At 43.4% G+C, this 14,742-nt stretch overlaps 1 protein-coding gene across 1 annotated transcript in view; it reads right to left on the reverse strand.

The window, feature by feature from the left end:
* Positions 1-14,742, reverse strand: part of camta1a (calmodulin binding transcription activator 1a) — a 289,047-nt gene that overhangs the window by 159,219 nt on the left and 115,086 nt on the right. Inside the window, exon 4 of the mRNA XM_044037457.1 lies at positions 4,853-4,920. Coding sequence (XP_043893392.1) covers positions 4,853-4,920 — 68 coding nt within the window. The remainder of the gene's footprint in view (positions 1-4,852; positions 4,921-14,742) is intronic.

Below are 14,742 nucleotides of genomic sequence, written 5' to 3' on the forward strand. Positions count from 1 at the left end.
CACACACACCTGCTGACGCCTGACTGCATTCATAAATTCCTGCACATACTCACCCACAGTGCAGTTTTTAAATGCATAGTCATGCTCTCAGGCCCACGGACGTGTGTGCATGCACAAGAGTGCATTTACATACAAACAATGCACATGCACAAACACAGCACATACTATCGATTTCCCTGTGACTCACACACACACACACACACACACACACACACAGTCCAGACCAAACATATGTGCAATAGCACAATAGCAACAATAGCAAATACCCTACACGGTAGCAAACAACCAGTCATTAGTAGATTTCAGGCTGCCGCTCAGTTTGGCTCTGTTCTGTTGTTGGTGTGTCCGCGCCCTCTGGGGTGGCGCCGCTGCTGTAGGTTTTAATAAAAGCATTGTCTTTGGAAGCTGTCTAAAGGGACTCGGTTTCATTTTGGAGTACTGCTGCCGGAGTGGTGTTTCTGTGGATGTGGGAGGAGAGTGGGCTATTGCGCTGGGACACGAGAGCTGCTAGGTTCACTGTCATTGTGGGCCCTCCAAGGGCTGGTGCTTATTGTTTGATAGTTTCAATATACAATGCCTGTGTATGTCCTCGTGTGTGTGTGTGTGTGTGTGTGTGATGCAGTGTGGTCATTTAAGCACATGTGTAAATCTGAGGCCTCCAAACTCGTGCGCGAGTCGAGGCAAATGGCTGACACAGCCCACTACTACTGTCCCCAACAGCTGCAACAAGTGTGTTTTGTGTTTGTGTTTATTTAGAGAAATAAACACAGACATGTAAAGACTGATCTGGACGGCAGCCGAAGAAGCACTCTCCTCTGTTGTGTTCCTGTTGTGTTAACCAGCCCTATAAAACAAACAGCAGAGAAAAGAAACACCGCTGTGCAACTTCTCCACTCATGAAACGGTGTGCCATTTAGGGGATGCTCAGGATAATGAGATACGCCTATACGACACACAGGTGTCCATTAGCTCTTTGGGCTGACCAATCTGTGACACCCTCTGGCCAATAGTTTCTCCATCTGTCAGCATACAAACACCTCTGAAAAAACCCCTCGAGGAGACATTTGTGTCATTTATGACGGACAACAAAATGCCTGCTCACAACAGGAGCACAACGTAATGCCCATGATGAGGGCAAATCAAATGTTATTGTCTAGATTTGGAACTGCGAGGCTTCTATACCATCCTTCTGTGTTCGCTCTCCTCCCACAGGCACATTCAGATCCCATCAGCTGAAGCGACAGAGCCGCATCTTTACAGAGGCAAAGAGAAAGAATCAGTATGGATTATCAAAGGGTGCAGGGAAGGAAAACCCTAATTGTCCCCTTTAAGTGTGTTCCCTCCTGTGGCGTGAAGGTGTGGGGTAACGGCCATCTTAAATCACAGCCTGGCCACGGCCTTCATTAAAGCCATAATGCCAGGCTCTCCCTTTAATGGAAATGGAAGCCAGCGAGGCTGTGGGTGTAAATTAAAGTGTAAAGCTCGAGTAGGGAAAGATTTCCCCAGCTCTGACAGGTGCGGCCTGAATTAGCTGTTGTGCTGTTCAAGCAGTCAGTGGGAGAACAGTGGTATTGATTTTAAGCACTGTTGCACTTCCTATCTGAAAGGGAATGTGTATTACTAGAGCTCGGCACATCAATCACTCAGCATTCCACCACTCTTCCCTGGCACGCTTCAGATTTTGAAATGATAAACAAACAGAAACGGGCCCAGACAGTAGGCTACAAGCTGAACTGTGAGGAGCCAATCGTATGCGGCGCAATACAGAAATGCAAAGAAACCAGAGCAGCATGGTCGTGACATGCATGCATTGCACAGTCCCTGTTTGTCTGGGTGCATCAAGAGGAAATCATCAACTTTACTTGGAATGTAGGGAGAGCTTTCATCCCATCGGTTGATACTTTGGCCAAAGAAGAAGGTCAAACTAGACTTTGTCCACTTTTGAACTCTCATTAAATGCTTTCACTAACAGTCAAATCAATGCTTTGGAGAAGCATTAAAAAAAAAAAAACAATTACAAAATGAACAGAAAAATAATACAAAACAAAGGGTCATATTGTACCAAACATGAAATTCCATCCACCAGTTATTTTTCATATCTGATTTTCATATCTCTCTAAAATTGTGTTCTTTTCGTTTAACTTAACACACACTGTAAAATCCTTTTTTCAGGCATTTTTCGACTACATATTGGCAAACTTGTGTGTTGACGGGATGTCGCATCTATTCATGACATGTCCTGCATCGCATGTCACCTTGGTCAAACAGCTGGCGTCAGCTCCATGCGCTCTGGCTGCTGCCCACTCCCGTGTTTACTGCCTGCATGTGTCAGAGTTGTTCCATGCATGCAGGCAGCCGTGCGGCGTGGCGCCTCTCTGTATTTGACCCCGCTGCTTATCTCTGCCTCCCATTACGCCTTGCTGACCCTGTCTGCAGGCGCCGGCAGGGGGAGAATTAGCCCACTTAGCCTATTCCCCACAGGGATCAACCCACGTCGACATGCAGACAGTGCACCCACAATCAGATGAGTTGTGCGCACGCACACACACGCACACACACACACTCAGAAAAAGACGTGTTGACAAATGATAACGCAGCATTTAACCACAGGTGTCCCAAGTTTGACCTTTCACCTGCGACCTTGAGCAAAAAAGCTTTTTATATAGCGGCCTGCCATCAATCAGCTCCCATCAATCACACACACACACATACAGTATGCTCCACCCTTTCACACGTCCACCTCCCCTTGCCCAAACATCCATCACTACACTCTACCCTTTCACTGACGTCTGGTAAAACACAAACACTTCACAACATCTCCCCCTGCCTCCCTTGTCCTGTAACACACACACACACACACACACACGCTGTGAACACACACACTTTCTTGTCGTGAAAATGATGGCACCTCTAAAACATGGAAAGTGCAGTGTTGTTGTGTTGTCAGGTCATCTGCAGGTGCACACTGGGGGCTACTCTCTGGTGACACGTTTGCTGAAATATCAGTGCCTGAACTGAGACATGACATGAAGTTGAAATCTCTGAGCGCAGCAGCGGCTGAGTCCGCTGTCTAAGCGACAGCCAGTGTTGACAGACTACGGCCACGTGGAAACCTGGAGGACCAGCTGTTCTTAAAAAAGTGACTGGATCAAAAAGTGTTATTTGTAGATGGAGGAGGAACTATTTTTTATATGTTTACTACATTTCTTTGTGTCTTTCTTTCTTCGGGAAACCATGTGGACTTGTTCTTTCAAGGGCTGCACAAAATACAGAAAAGAACATTTTGCAAACGTTACATACAGAGGTAGTTCCTCGTGCTATTTTTGGGGAGGTCAATAACTTTCCATAATGGTAATTTTCTACCAATATGTTGGCCTATTTACCGTTTTAATTGCATCTTTTGTTTTATTTCAAAGTTACTTTATGACTTTACACCCTGTGTTGTGTTACACTGTTGTATTTGCATCTCTTTTCTTTGCTATTTATTTTACTGTATCTATTGATTTCAACAGTACAGTCGTTCCGGAATGTTTTTTGGTTTAGAGAGACAGACAAGGTTTTAAAGGGGGGCTTTAAAATGTTAAATTGTTTTCCATAAAAACAGATTGTTGAAAAGGAAAAAATAAAATACATTTAACGTTTTATTTTATTGCCTGCACATGTATGTTAGCAGCATAGGCAACTACACAGACCAGAAACCATGGATACAATAAGCTCGGCCTTAGTTAGATTTTTTTGGAGTTTGGAGAGTTGCCGGTTTGGGAAAGATTCTTGATTAATTAAAAACGGGGAAAAAAAAAATTTAAACAGGTGAGCTCCGTGCTCTTTTGGCCCATGCTCTATAATTACACCAGAGAACATGATCTAATTGGCAGTGTCTTTATGCTGAACTATTATCAATGTCCCTCCAAGGCAGTGGGGAGTGAGGAGGGATGGGGGAGAAGGATATGAGGAACAGGTTCTATGTCAGTGAGCCCAGGGTCCACTTACACATGCATGAGGACCGCTATTAATGTCGGCACAGCAAGTCCAGCTCAAGGAAAGAGAGGAGGAGGAAATGTTTAACATACTGAGCCGATGCCAAATGGAACAACATGTAAATGTTAGTGCAAAAGAGAAAAGAAGTGCAGTGTGACAGTAAAACAGACGATATCACCGGGGCCTAGGGCGTCAATCCATATGCCTCCTACTACTGTCAAATGTAGAGGGATGCTATTTCAAAGCCACATGCATTATTAATTATTATTCTACATTAGGTTATGTAATGACGAGGCAGACAATGTGGCCACAGAACACATTTGTTTGTCGACATGAAATATTGCGTGTCAAAGTTTTCGTAAAAGCCAAAGAGAGAGGGTCGGTCATTTGCAATTTGGAATATATACTACCATGCATACATTAACGGAATAAATGAACTGCACGGCTGGCATCTCCATTCTGTTTCAAATACCACAGCAGCTCTTGGCATTTTGTTCCATGTGGGTGTTAACGTCTGACCCAAAAAAAACCCGCGGCTCCAACAGTGCTATTAGCGGAGTGGTGAATGTGCGGGCAGATAGGAACATATTAACATACCATTCAAAGGAGATACTGCGCCAGTGCATGTTGTGTTAATTAGCTTGCTAAAAGGCAGTTATTAGTCAGTATTTATATTCATTTATCATTTATCTGCACATTCAAAACATTTCTGAACAGCCACCAGCAGCCTGTAAGTGTAAAACATCCAACACTGAACTTAAAGAACGTTGTACATAAGGTAAATAGGCTGAAGTAAAACTACAAATTAAAACATGTCCACACCCACAATGATGAATTTTTGCCATATGTTTTAGCAGGAGTGTAATTGTCTTACCTTGTTTTAGGGGATGTCGTTAGCCATTCTTCATGCTTTTCAAATGTTATCAAGTACGCCGCAATCTCCTGTGAAAAAGAGACGAAGGGGGGAGAGAGAGGAAGAGAGAGTCAGGCTCAGATATGTCATCTTTAATCACTGTTCTCTTGTGCTTGTAATACATCGGTGAGGCTGCTTCATTGATATTCAGACGGTCGAACCAGGAGCACAAACACGGGGAAAACGGAAGCAGGGGCAGCGCCGGGAGCTCAGGCAGGTAAATAGAGACTGGTAAAGGTAAAGTGAAAGACAAACGTGAAAAGCAGCGGAGGTCAGATCATCTTCCGAGACCATCTTTGTTACAAAAGCTTTGATCAAGTTCTCCTCTGAGGACATCAAGGTGCTCTCACAGAGACTGATGCCTCTGCGTTTGAGAGTGAGCAGCTTTTAACATTTTTGGTCCAATACTCCCCCGAATCCCTTTGATCTGCCCTTGACACTCTTCTATGAATCAATCCACTCTTTAACCTTTGAATAATAATTACACGCCGGTCTCACAATATTGACACGGTGTGCACTGCCACTTCACAAAAAGCTGTAGATCTTTTTTGAGTCAGTTGTCTACAAAGTAATGCTACAGATGCTGAAGTTAAAAAAAAAATTAAAAAAAATGCCCAAACTGCCACTGGCATAAATAGAGATGCTTCAAACACTTTCATGTTTCCAATGTTCACCCTGCCTACTGCATCAGTCTGAGTGCAAGGGGCAACAAACTAGACCATACCCATCCATTTTCTCACCAAACTAATGGGCAGAAATAAAAGCACTTTGAATGCCGGGAGACAACCTCATGATTACCAGCGACAGCCAACAATTCAGTCCTCAACAAGAAAATGTGTCCAACCTGCTGCTGTCTTTTTAAGTAACCAAAGATGTGCATGGAGAGTCAACAAACCTTTAACTATGAATATTTTGTTCAAATATTTGTCTTGTCTGGTCTGTGACGCCTGAGATTGAAAACAGCTTAATGTTTTTACTTGGCAACCAGTTATCCCACCAGGCAGATATTGGGACAAATTGAGAAAACATCACAAAGGCTGAGGCAGTTTTTCATTCATTTATTTGTATTTGTCCTTCACACAAGAATTAGTGGGCACCATTACCATAACCATCGCTCTGTTCTTCTCTGTTTTTTTTTTGATGATTCGTCTTTTTTATTATTATTTATTGTTCCAACCTTGGGTTTCATGAAAGGCGCTTTAGAAATCAAAGTTATTATTGTTATTATTATTATTATTATTATTATGTGATGAATGCGCTGGAAACAAAATGTGTCTAAAACAACACAGCAAAGCATGACGATAATGTTACGACAATTACGACGATTTCTTTTTTTTTTTTTACGTCTGTTCCTCTTACAATCGACAGTTCAAGTTCAAGTTGAAAAAAAGAAAGGATCACCACAAACATTCATCGCTAACAGCTATGCTATTGGCTGGGAGATGAATACGCAACATAGAACTGCACTGGAAATAATGCTGGGATTTTTGCCATGGCCTAACATGATGCAAATAAAGAAGAAATTAACCATTTCACAGGCTTCTTGTGTTACCCTTAATGTTATAAATTGTATAAATTCCTCTATGCAAACACTGTAAAGTAAGAAAGAAGGCTTCCATTGGCTCATCAAATCAGAGTCACGAGTTTGACCTGGCACAGAGACACAGCACACTGGTGATAGCCCATAGGGATGCTGCAGGGTACTGCAGTGTGAGGGGTTCCCAGGCTGGCAGGGGTCCCACCAGAGAGAGGGGGCGGTAGCATGACTGGCACTCTTGCCTCCAGGTGCAGGCTGGGAGATAATGCTGCGTTGATTAACTTCCCGTTCTCCTGCCATAACGACCGGAGGCAGTGAGGCCGTGACAAGATGGAGTCTTGAATTAAGTAAAAGTTAGGAAGAGGATGTGGCTGTCAAGAGGAGCTCAGGGCTCCTCCTGTCCTTCATAACTTCTGCTATATATATATATAAAAAAAAAAACAATAAAGCAGCTAAAGTACAATAGTGGGTACAGTCCAGAGCCTTTCAGAACGAAACGAGCACAACATCTATAAAGTGTAATGTTCAATGTGCCAACCACAATTAAATACTCTCAAGCACAGAAGAAATAATGTTGCTCGTGTCACCATAAAGTTACGTTCCTGCATACATTTGTAAGTAAATGAGACTAAAAGAGCAGTGATTAGATGAATCCCTGCTATTCCGCGGTCATTTAAGGAGGGATAAGAGGCAGCGGGAAGCTCCTTCAGTGACCTCTGTGCCTGTTAGCACACAGCGCCTTCCATCATTCTTGTCTTTAAAAATCAAGCCACAGCCCAAGCCTCACTGGCGGCGGATAAAATAGGGGGCCGCCTTGTCTCATATTTGGAAAAAAAATGAATAAAATAGAAGCGAGCCTCTACCTCTGGCTCCATGTGCACCCCTCCCACTCTGAACAGATGCCAGGGATTATTCCATTCCCCCGACCAACCATAAAGGTGCAATAATCTTATGGTGAGGAAACAAACAAAAACAGACGTGCAGCCATTAAACAGCTGCAAAGAGACAAAGTCTGCATGGGCGGCATAATGAGAGGCTAGCGTGCGTTCAGGTTGAGCAAACACGCTCGCGGGTTACTGCAAGAGAGGTGGAGGGGGAAGTTGGAAAGCAGTGTGCTGAACACTGATGGCGTATCAAAGTCAAACCAGCAGCTGTCAATGGGCTTTGGACTCTGTATCTGCTGACCTTACTGCCTCTGGCCTACTCACAGGCACTGGGGAAATATTCAGGAGGTTCTTTGTACACACAGCTTCTACCCCACTCTCCCTTTTAAGTCCGAATCCTGCACATGCAAGGCTGTTTGTGTTTACCTTCTTTATGCCTCGGCCCCCCCCCCACCCCCCACTGACACGATCTTTCCTGGGGTTTTATCACCAGGTGCTGTTTAAATAAATTCTACCAGTAGCTTTTCTTTTCTGCTCAGTGTACATTGCCACAAACTTCCTCCCACGACGGATCTAAATAAATAACAATCAGCAAAAGCTTGCACTGAACCAGAGAGTGAATATGAGCACTTACTAATTGACACAGTGGTTGCAGAAAAAAAGGAGTGGGGGGGGGGGGCTTTCATTTTCCAGGGGAAAGAACAACCTGGAGCTGTTTGTTGTAACGCAGCCATCTCATTTATTTCTTTTGTCTCTATAAAAGCTGTGACAAACTGTTAGCAGAGGGGGCCACCCTAGAACATGACAGAGCAGTCTAGCAGTTTCAGGGCTGATGGAGATGGAGAGGCACAAGTGTTTGTGTGTGTGTGTGTTCCCGTCTATTGTCTACTACAATCAGAGGGTGTGATTACTGGTTACCTGCCTGCGCCTGGCATGTTATTAACATGCTCTTCAGGATGTGTCATTCCTTTACTCATCACTGTGTCTCTACTTTAGTTCCATCTTCTCATAGCCCCCCCCCACACACACACACACAGACTTCGCTATCTGTCTCTCACTCAACCTCCCCCATAACCACTGAGGTGAAAAGAAAAGACGCCATAAGAAAATTTGACTTTTACTGTCTCGGCTTTCAAAGGATATTTTGACTCGGGAGGTACAACATTTTCTCCAGAGAGAATCAGCTTGTGAAATATCTTCCTATTTGAAATTGGAGATGACAAAAACATATTCATCCCATTTCACTTCTTTGCACCAAGGAAGAGGGAGGCAGGAGCAGGAAAATAAACACTTTTTTGACTCCCCCCTACATATTGATTAAGTGAAAATGCGTTAGAATTAAACTGAGGATTATACTAAGGATAAACCAGAGTTTGATTCTGATGGATGAATAAAGTGACTCTCAAAGTACAAAACAAAGCACTAAACAGTGGCATAACATATCCTTCAGGGTGGTCCTTTATGTCTGTATACCTGTCACAGTTCACAGTCAGGGTAAGGGAAACACATGTGGGTATTCTGAGTCACCACTGGCACCCAACATGGCTACTGTCAAGGAAAGACTAAGTAGCTGTGGGGTGCAAACAGAAAGTGACAAGCATTTTTTGTTGGTTTTTTATTGTCATTTGAGCCAGTTTACTCACAGATACACGTCATGTTTGTCGGTCACAATGACACAAATGAAGCAATGTTGTGCAACATTAGAGGTGGACACATGCAACTCAACTCAATCAATGTCATGTATAGGGAAGGAAAGCAAAAACTAGAAGTAGTCGTGGAGGAGTTTTGTTACTCCACAGACCAAATATTAGTCCAAAGTGTCCGTTTATCACCAAGAACCATTGTAGAGCAAACTCCTGACCACTGGCCTGAAAGGAAACAACAGCCATTACAAATTCTGCCCTAAAGGCCGAGCATGAAATCAGTGCCAATTTCTGTTGTTGCAAAACAAAGCGGCGCCAAAGGTGAGGATTTGTTTGAACGAGTTATTTTGTCTTAACCCAGAGTGCAAAAATCACCATCCTCACTTCCATTTGACAACAGAGGTTGTGTTAAAAAATATATGATGATGTCCGGTCTGTGATGAACGTTCTAAAAATAGGAGAATGTTCCCCACCCCTGTGTTAGACCATAACCATTCCCTGTAGCATAAAAGCTAGTCAAACAGTGGTTTGATGGAACTAGTCCAGGGTGGAGTCACTGTCCCAGGGTAATATGAGGCTAGACTACCTCGCTGTCCTCTCTGCTTCTCTCTCCTGCTGCCACTAACTTTGATTTATGGGAGTAAAGAGAGGTGTGGAGAGAACCAATGATGCAACATTTGGATGACAGACCTGACCACTTGAAACAACTGTTGCCGTTCCATTAGAAGGGGAGATTGGTGTCTTTTGGCATTATCTCAGGACGCATCAGACACCTGTCTCTAAACACAATCCATAATGTCTCTGCGCTCCTACTGCATCCACGGTGCATTTCAACGCACTGACAATGACAGGTTGGGTAACTCTGAAGCACATTCCCGTTTCAGCGCTTAAATGAAGTCACATCACAGTCTGAGAATTTAATTCCGCTTCGAAAACCTATAATTTAGAAGCATTATGCAAATGCAGTCTACATCAAATCCCAAAAATATTTAACAATTAGAGCATACGTTTGTCCATTACAGTATAATTCCAGTTATACTGGGGCTCTAGTGACACTAATGAAAAGGCACTTAATGAATAGCTGCATAAAAAAAAAAACAAAACTAACTTTAGCAACTGTATTGATTGCAGTAAAAGCTTGAGCTAATGAAATGAATATGAGCGAGCATGAAGATGTGAAAGAATAGATGGAGCACAGTCTAGTTAGAGAGCAGGGCACAGCGCCTCTAGCCTGCCTTGTGGTGAAGTCTGGGGGATGCATCCTCAAAGCTTTGACCTTGCCCTGGCACTTGAAAGCAGGAAGTGTATGAGAGGGGGCCATGGGAGGGAGACAGTGAGAGGAGCTCTCCCTGATGACCTGGGTTTTGCTGTGGAGTGCCAGGTCATCTGATATTTCCTCCAGGGCAGCCCAGGAAACCAACTTGCCCAGGGCCAAGCACAAATGGACTGGTGTGGGTTTGGGGTGGGGGTGTGGGGTTGCTGAACCTCCAGGTTATCACGATATTACACCAGAAAAAAAAATAAAAAATGATATAATGCAATTAGACACAGACGAGATAGAGATGGGTAGTGGAAGTGGAGGAAGGGATAGAGGAGGAGGGTGGGAGAGTTACTGAAAATAGAGATAATCAAAAAGGAGAGAAGGGGAACACAGTTTAGTTTTTCCCCCCCCATGACAATGATAAATGCATTTAAAACAGGAGAAGCGTGAAGGTATGTTGATTAAAAAAGTGAGCTTTGGTTCGATTCTGCAAGCAAAAGCGCCTTAGTTGAATCATTTTGGGCTTTTTTTTTTGTTTATACTTCATGAATTCTTAATGCACGAGCAATAATGTATCACACACTGTATCTAAGTAATCTCATATGGCCATATTACTCTTTTAAGCTTGGGAAAGTAGTGGGGTGGAGTGAATCTATTTTAGCTGGATGCAACCTCCAGCTCGCCTTTAACATTGTGTGAGCACAGCTCGTAATAGGATGCAGTGGTTGCGCTATCAAGACAAATGGTCAGTGGAGAGACTGAAAGCGAGAGGGGGGGGTGAGAGACGGAGGGAGAGAGTTGAGAAAGTAAAAGTAAGCAACAATAGAGGATGGAGCTGTTGACAGCTGCACTTGGCATCTGCTGAAGAGGAGTAAGGCTGCTCTATGAGTCCCGACTGTGGGTTAAAAAGATGCCCTCTCCAGCATACTGCTCATTAGGACCAGCATGGAGCTTCCCAGTGATGCCTGTGCGTAAAAAAAAGAAAAGGAGTGGAAGTCACGCTGTGTCCACTCTGCTTCAATGTTGTGAATGAGCAACAGAGCTGTTCTGCTCTAACTTTCAAATAATCTCCTGCGTTTTGGCAGCTGATATAGAGATCGTTTTTTTATATATATATATATAAGGAGAAAGAAAAGAAAGAGGATAATAGTGCATCATCATGGCTGAACAAAATACTGTGAGGGAATGGTGAGCAAGCTCACAGAATCTTAGCCAACATTTACAGCTACACAACAAAGGTATGTTTAAGAAAAAGAATAGACAGCTTTGTTCTGTTCCTCCATCCAGCGTGCTACATACCTCCTCGGCTCCTGTGGGCCGGCTCTTTCTCTTGCCAAACAGGAAGTGGGATGAAGGAGACAAGCCGCCCACTGCTCTACATTATACATAGTTCTGGGATCAATTTGGCATTGATCCTGGATAGCTTAGATGTTTTCCAGTAGCTGGTCAATGGTTCTCTTCTCATTTCTGCTTGGTATGCTGGTCATAAGATTGTTCTGAAAAAAAAAAAACCCCAGACATTTTCCTAGGGAGCCTCCTCACACTCCTCACGGCTCCCTGCTCCCACAATCAATGTTACCACAGCAGCTGCTCAGCCAGCACTCTCCTTTATGTTTACTATATCACTTCCCTACACTACATACTTTCATACAAGCAGATGAGTGACAACAGTGGAAGAGGAGGCTTCCTCAATGAGGTAGAATTTTCACAGCAGTCCATGAAAGAGTGTTTTACTTGTAACTACTTTTATTTTCATTATTATTATTATTATTATTATACATGCATACACGCATGATGAACCATACAAGAGAAACAGAACAAATGCAGATGTCCCCAGTAGTCACTGAATATTTGCACAAATTATGTGAATAAAAATACCACCCGAGTCACATCTCAAAATGAAATTTTACACCGCTCTATACTTTTATTGGTGAAAAAGTTACTACATTTAAGGAAGAAGGGCTTTTCATCCCCCACCAGAGCTTCAGGACTTTCATCATTCATGCCAGTTGCATGATTTTGTGCCAAAAATGAGCAAATACAGTCCAAAATCATACATTAATTATAATCCTTTGTACGCCGTTATGTATATGCTGTCGGGAAAAACAGAAAAAGAGAGTACGAGAAAGAGACCAGGAACAGGAGGAGGGAGCTGTCATGAAGCGGCATTGTTTTCAGCTCTGACGCCATGGCTACGGTCTTTGTTGAGAGGATGTTCTTATCTGGCCTTGAAAGACAGCAATGGTCAGGTACTGTCTCCTATATGGTGCAAAAACTCCCCATTGCAAAAGGCAAAACACCTGATGTGCACACCCCCTGTATGTGTTTTAGTAATTGTGTTTTGGAGCAGGACTGAGGAGGTGACAGGGAACCCGGCAGCAAAAGACTGGTGAAGAAGAGAGAGCGAGGAAAACCTGAAAAGATTTGTGGATAAAAGAGAGCAAGATACACCTAAAAGACGCCCTGAAAAAGGTTTCTGAATGGATCCACAACATGTGTTAGGGACGATGAATGAGCGTGAGGCACAAACTTGACGGAGATAAAATACATTAATCTTTGTCTGCTGCTATAATTAGGCAGTGTTGTGGCCCTGTGGTCGTCGCTTTGAATGTTGGTGCGTCTGCTGCTGTAAAGCCCATTTGGGACCACCAACTGCTTTACCCTTGAGAGACGTGTCTCATGTAATGATTCTATTACACCTTTCTCTTCCTCTACCTGTCCCTCCCTTCCTCCCTCCCTCCTTTCCCTCAGGCTCTAACTTCTGGCAAGACTTAAAGACGTGTTGGCAGAAATATAAAGCACTACATTAGTGAATGGCAAGAAATGTGTATGTGTGTGCGCGCGAAGGCATTGTGGCGCGCCACAGGACGCGGCGGGAAGTGGCCAGGTTCACTTCCTGGCGCCCCGTGGCTGTCTGACCTCCGGTGTCCACGCTGCATGTCCTCTTCATCATCTATGCAGCAGGATGTCTGTTCCCCCCTGCTGACAGCTCAACCAAGGAGAACGGAGAGTGGCAGAGCCTCCATGATGCTGACCTTACCCCAGCCCCTCTGCAGAGACTCCAGACTGTTACCCCACTCGGCTACTGAACTTCTCTCCCACTCAAGCCCAACTTCTGTCCACTGAAAGAGGGGAAAAAAACCCCGCAGGAGCAGTCAAACTTACTGGAGGAGGTGGTTCTCCTCTGTGTCTCTTCTCCAATTCTTTACTGTATGTCTTTTATTTGACAGATGCACTGTTTTTTGGTCGACAGCAGATATTGAAAGCGCCGTGTCAGATTGTATAGCCAACAGCCGGCAGGTCTGTTTGAGCCCTAATGAAATTTCACAATTTGATAGAAAGTGCAGACATAAATGTTCCATTTCTTGCTTTCTTATGCTTTTTCTGTGAGAGAAAGATATTGCAGTGAAAATCCACAGAGAGGGGATTAAATGTCATCTAAATATAATTGAGGTGTGACTTCTCTCTGTGGAGACACTGTAAGAATCTCGCCACCATATCCTCAAATATCACCCAAATTTTCCCCAAAGTCAAGGAGCGATGGCAGAGTGAATAAATGAAGTGACAGCGGAATCTAGAAGGTCACCGTTCACGTCGTATCAATCAAATGACGTCAACGTTCATTTTAGAGCCCCTGCAGGACCCATGTGAAGAGGGGAAGGAGGGGAGAGACTTCCCTGTCTTCCCTTCAAAGGTGCAAAGGAGCAGAGTTGTGTCTCATGTGAGCCTGAATGTCTGTTTATTTCAGGCTCCAGAATCAATTAATGCCAACATTATCCTCTGAAATCCTCTATTCAGTGCAGCCAAATGATTGTGGCACCCTTGCAAGAGACCGACTATCCAACTTTGAATGCAAGGCACAACCCAGAGCGACTTTCAGGTCATTCTTTAAAGCTTCAGCTACAGTTGACCACAGAGTCATGCATATGACTGTATGACTGTATGACTGTATGTGTGGGGCGGAATAATTAATCTCACTCAAAGTGAAATTGCAGTTCAAAATAACACAATTAGTGGATCACAATTGCTCTGCTTTCAATAGTTAAGGCTGGACAAATGACTGATTATTAATTACTCAACTATTTTGAATTCATCAGTTGTAATGTTTGTTTTTTCCCGTGTAAAAAACAAAAACATTTGAAGACGTCATCACTTTCAGGTTTGGAAAACACCAATCAATATATAACCACATGAATCAACTAATAATGAAAATAATAACTGTCCATGGTTGGTGAACAGTTCATACTATGAGGTCCTCATCTTTGCACTCGTAATACATATTTTGATGACGTATGAAGGAATGCTCCAATTTATTCAAATCTAGTCAAATAAAATGTTTAACTCGAGCTCAAATCAAATCAAAATACATATATTTCTAAAACAAAGTGCAGTTGCACTCGACCCTTAGTGGACGTCGGATTTCTCCATCCCTTTTTCCACTTCCACGTCTATCTCTCCTGCATCTAATTGCATTAAAACTGCTTACTATTCAACTGGTCAAAAACACTCTTACACCCGCTAATGTC

This window comes from Solea senegalensis, linkage group LG11 (genome assembly GCF_019176455.1).
Source record: "Solea senegalensis isolate Sse05_10M linkage group LG11, IFAPA_SoseM_1, whole genome shotgun sequence".
In the NCBI taxonomy this organism is placed as follows: domain Eukaryota; kingdom Metazoa; phylum Chordata; class Actinopteri; order Pleuronectiformes; family Soleidae; genus Solea; species Solea senegalensis.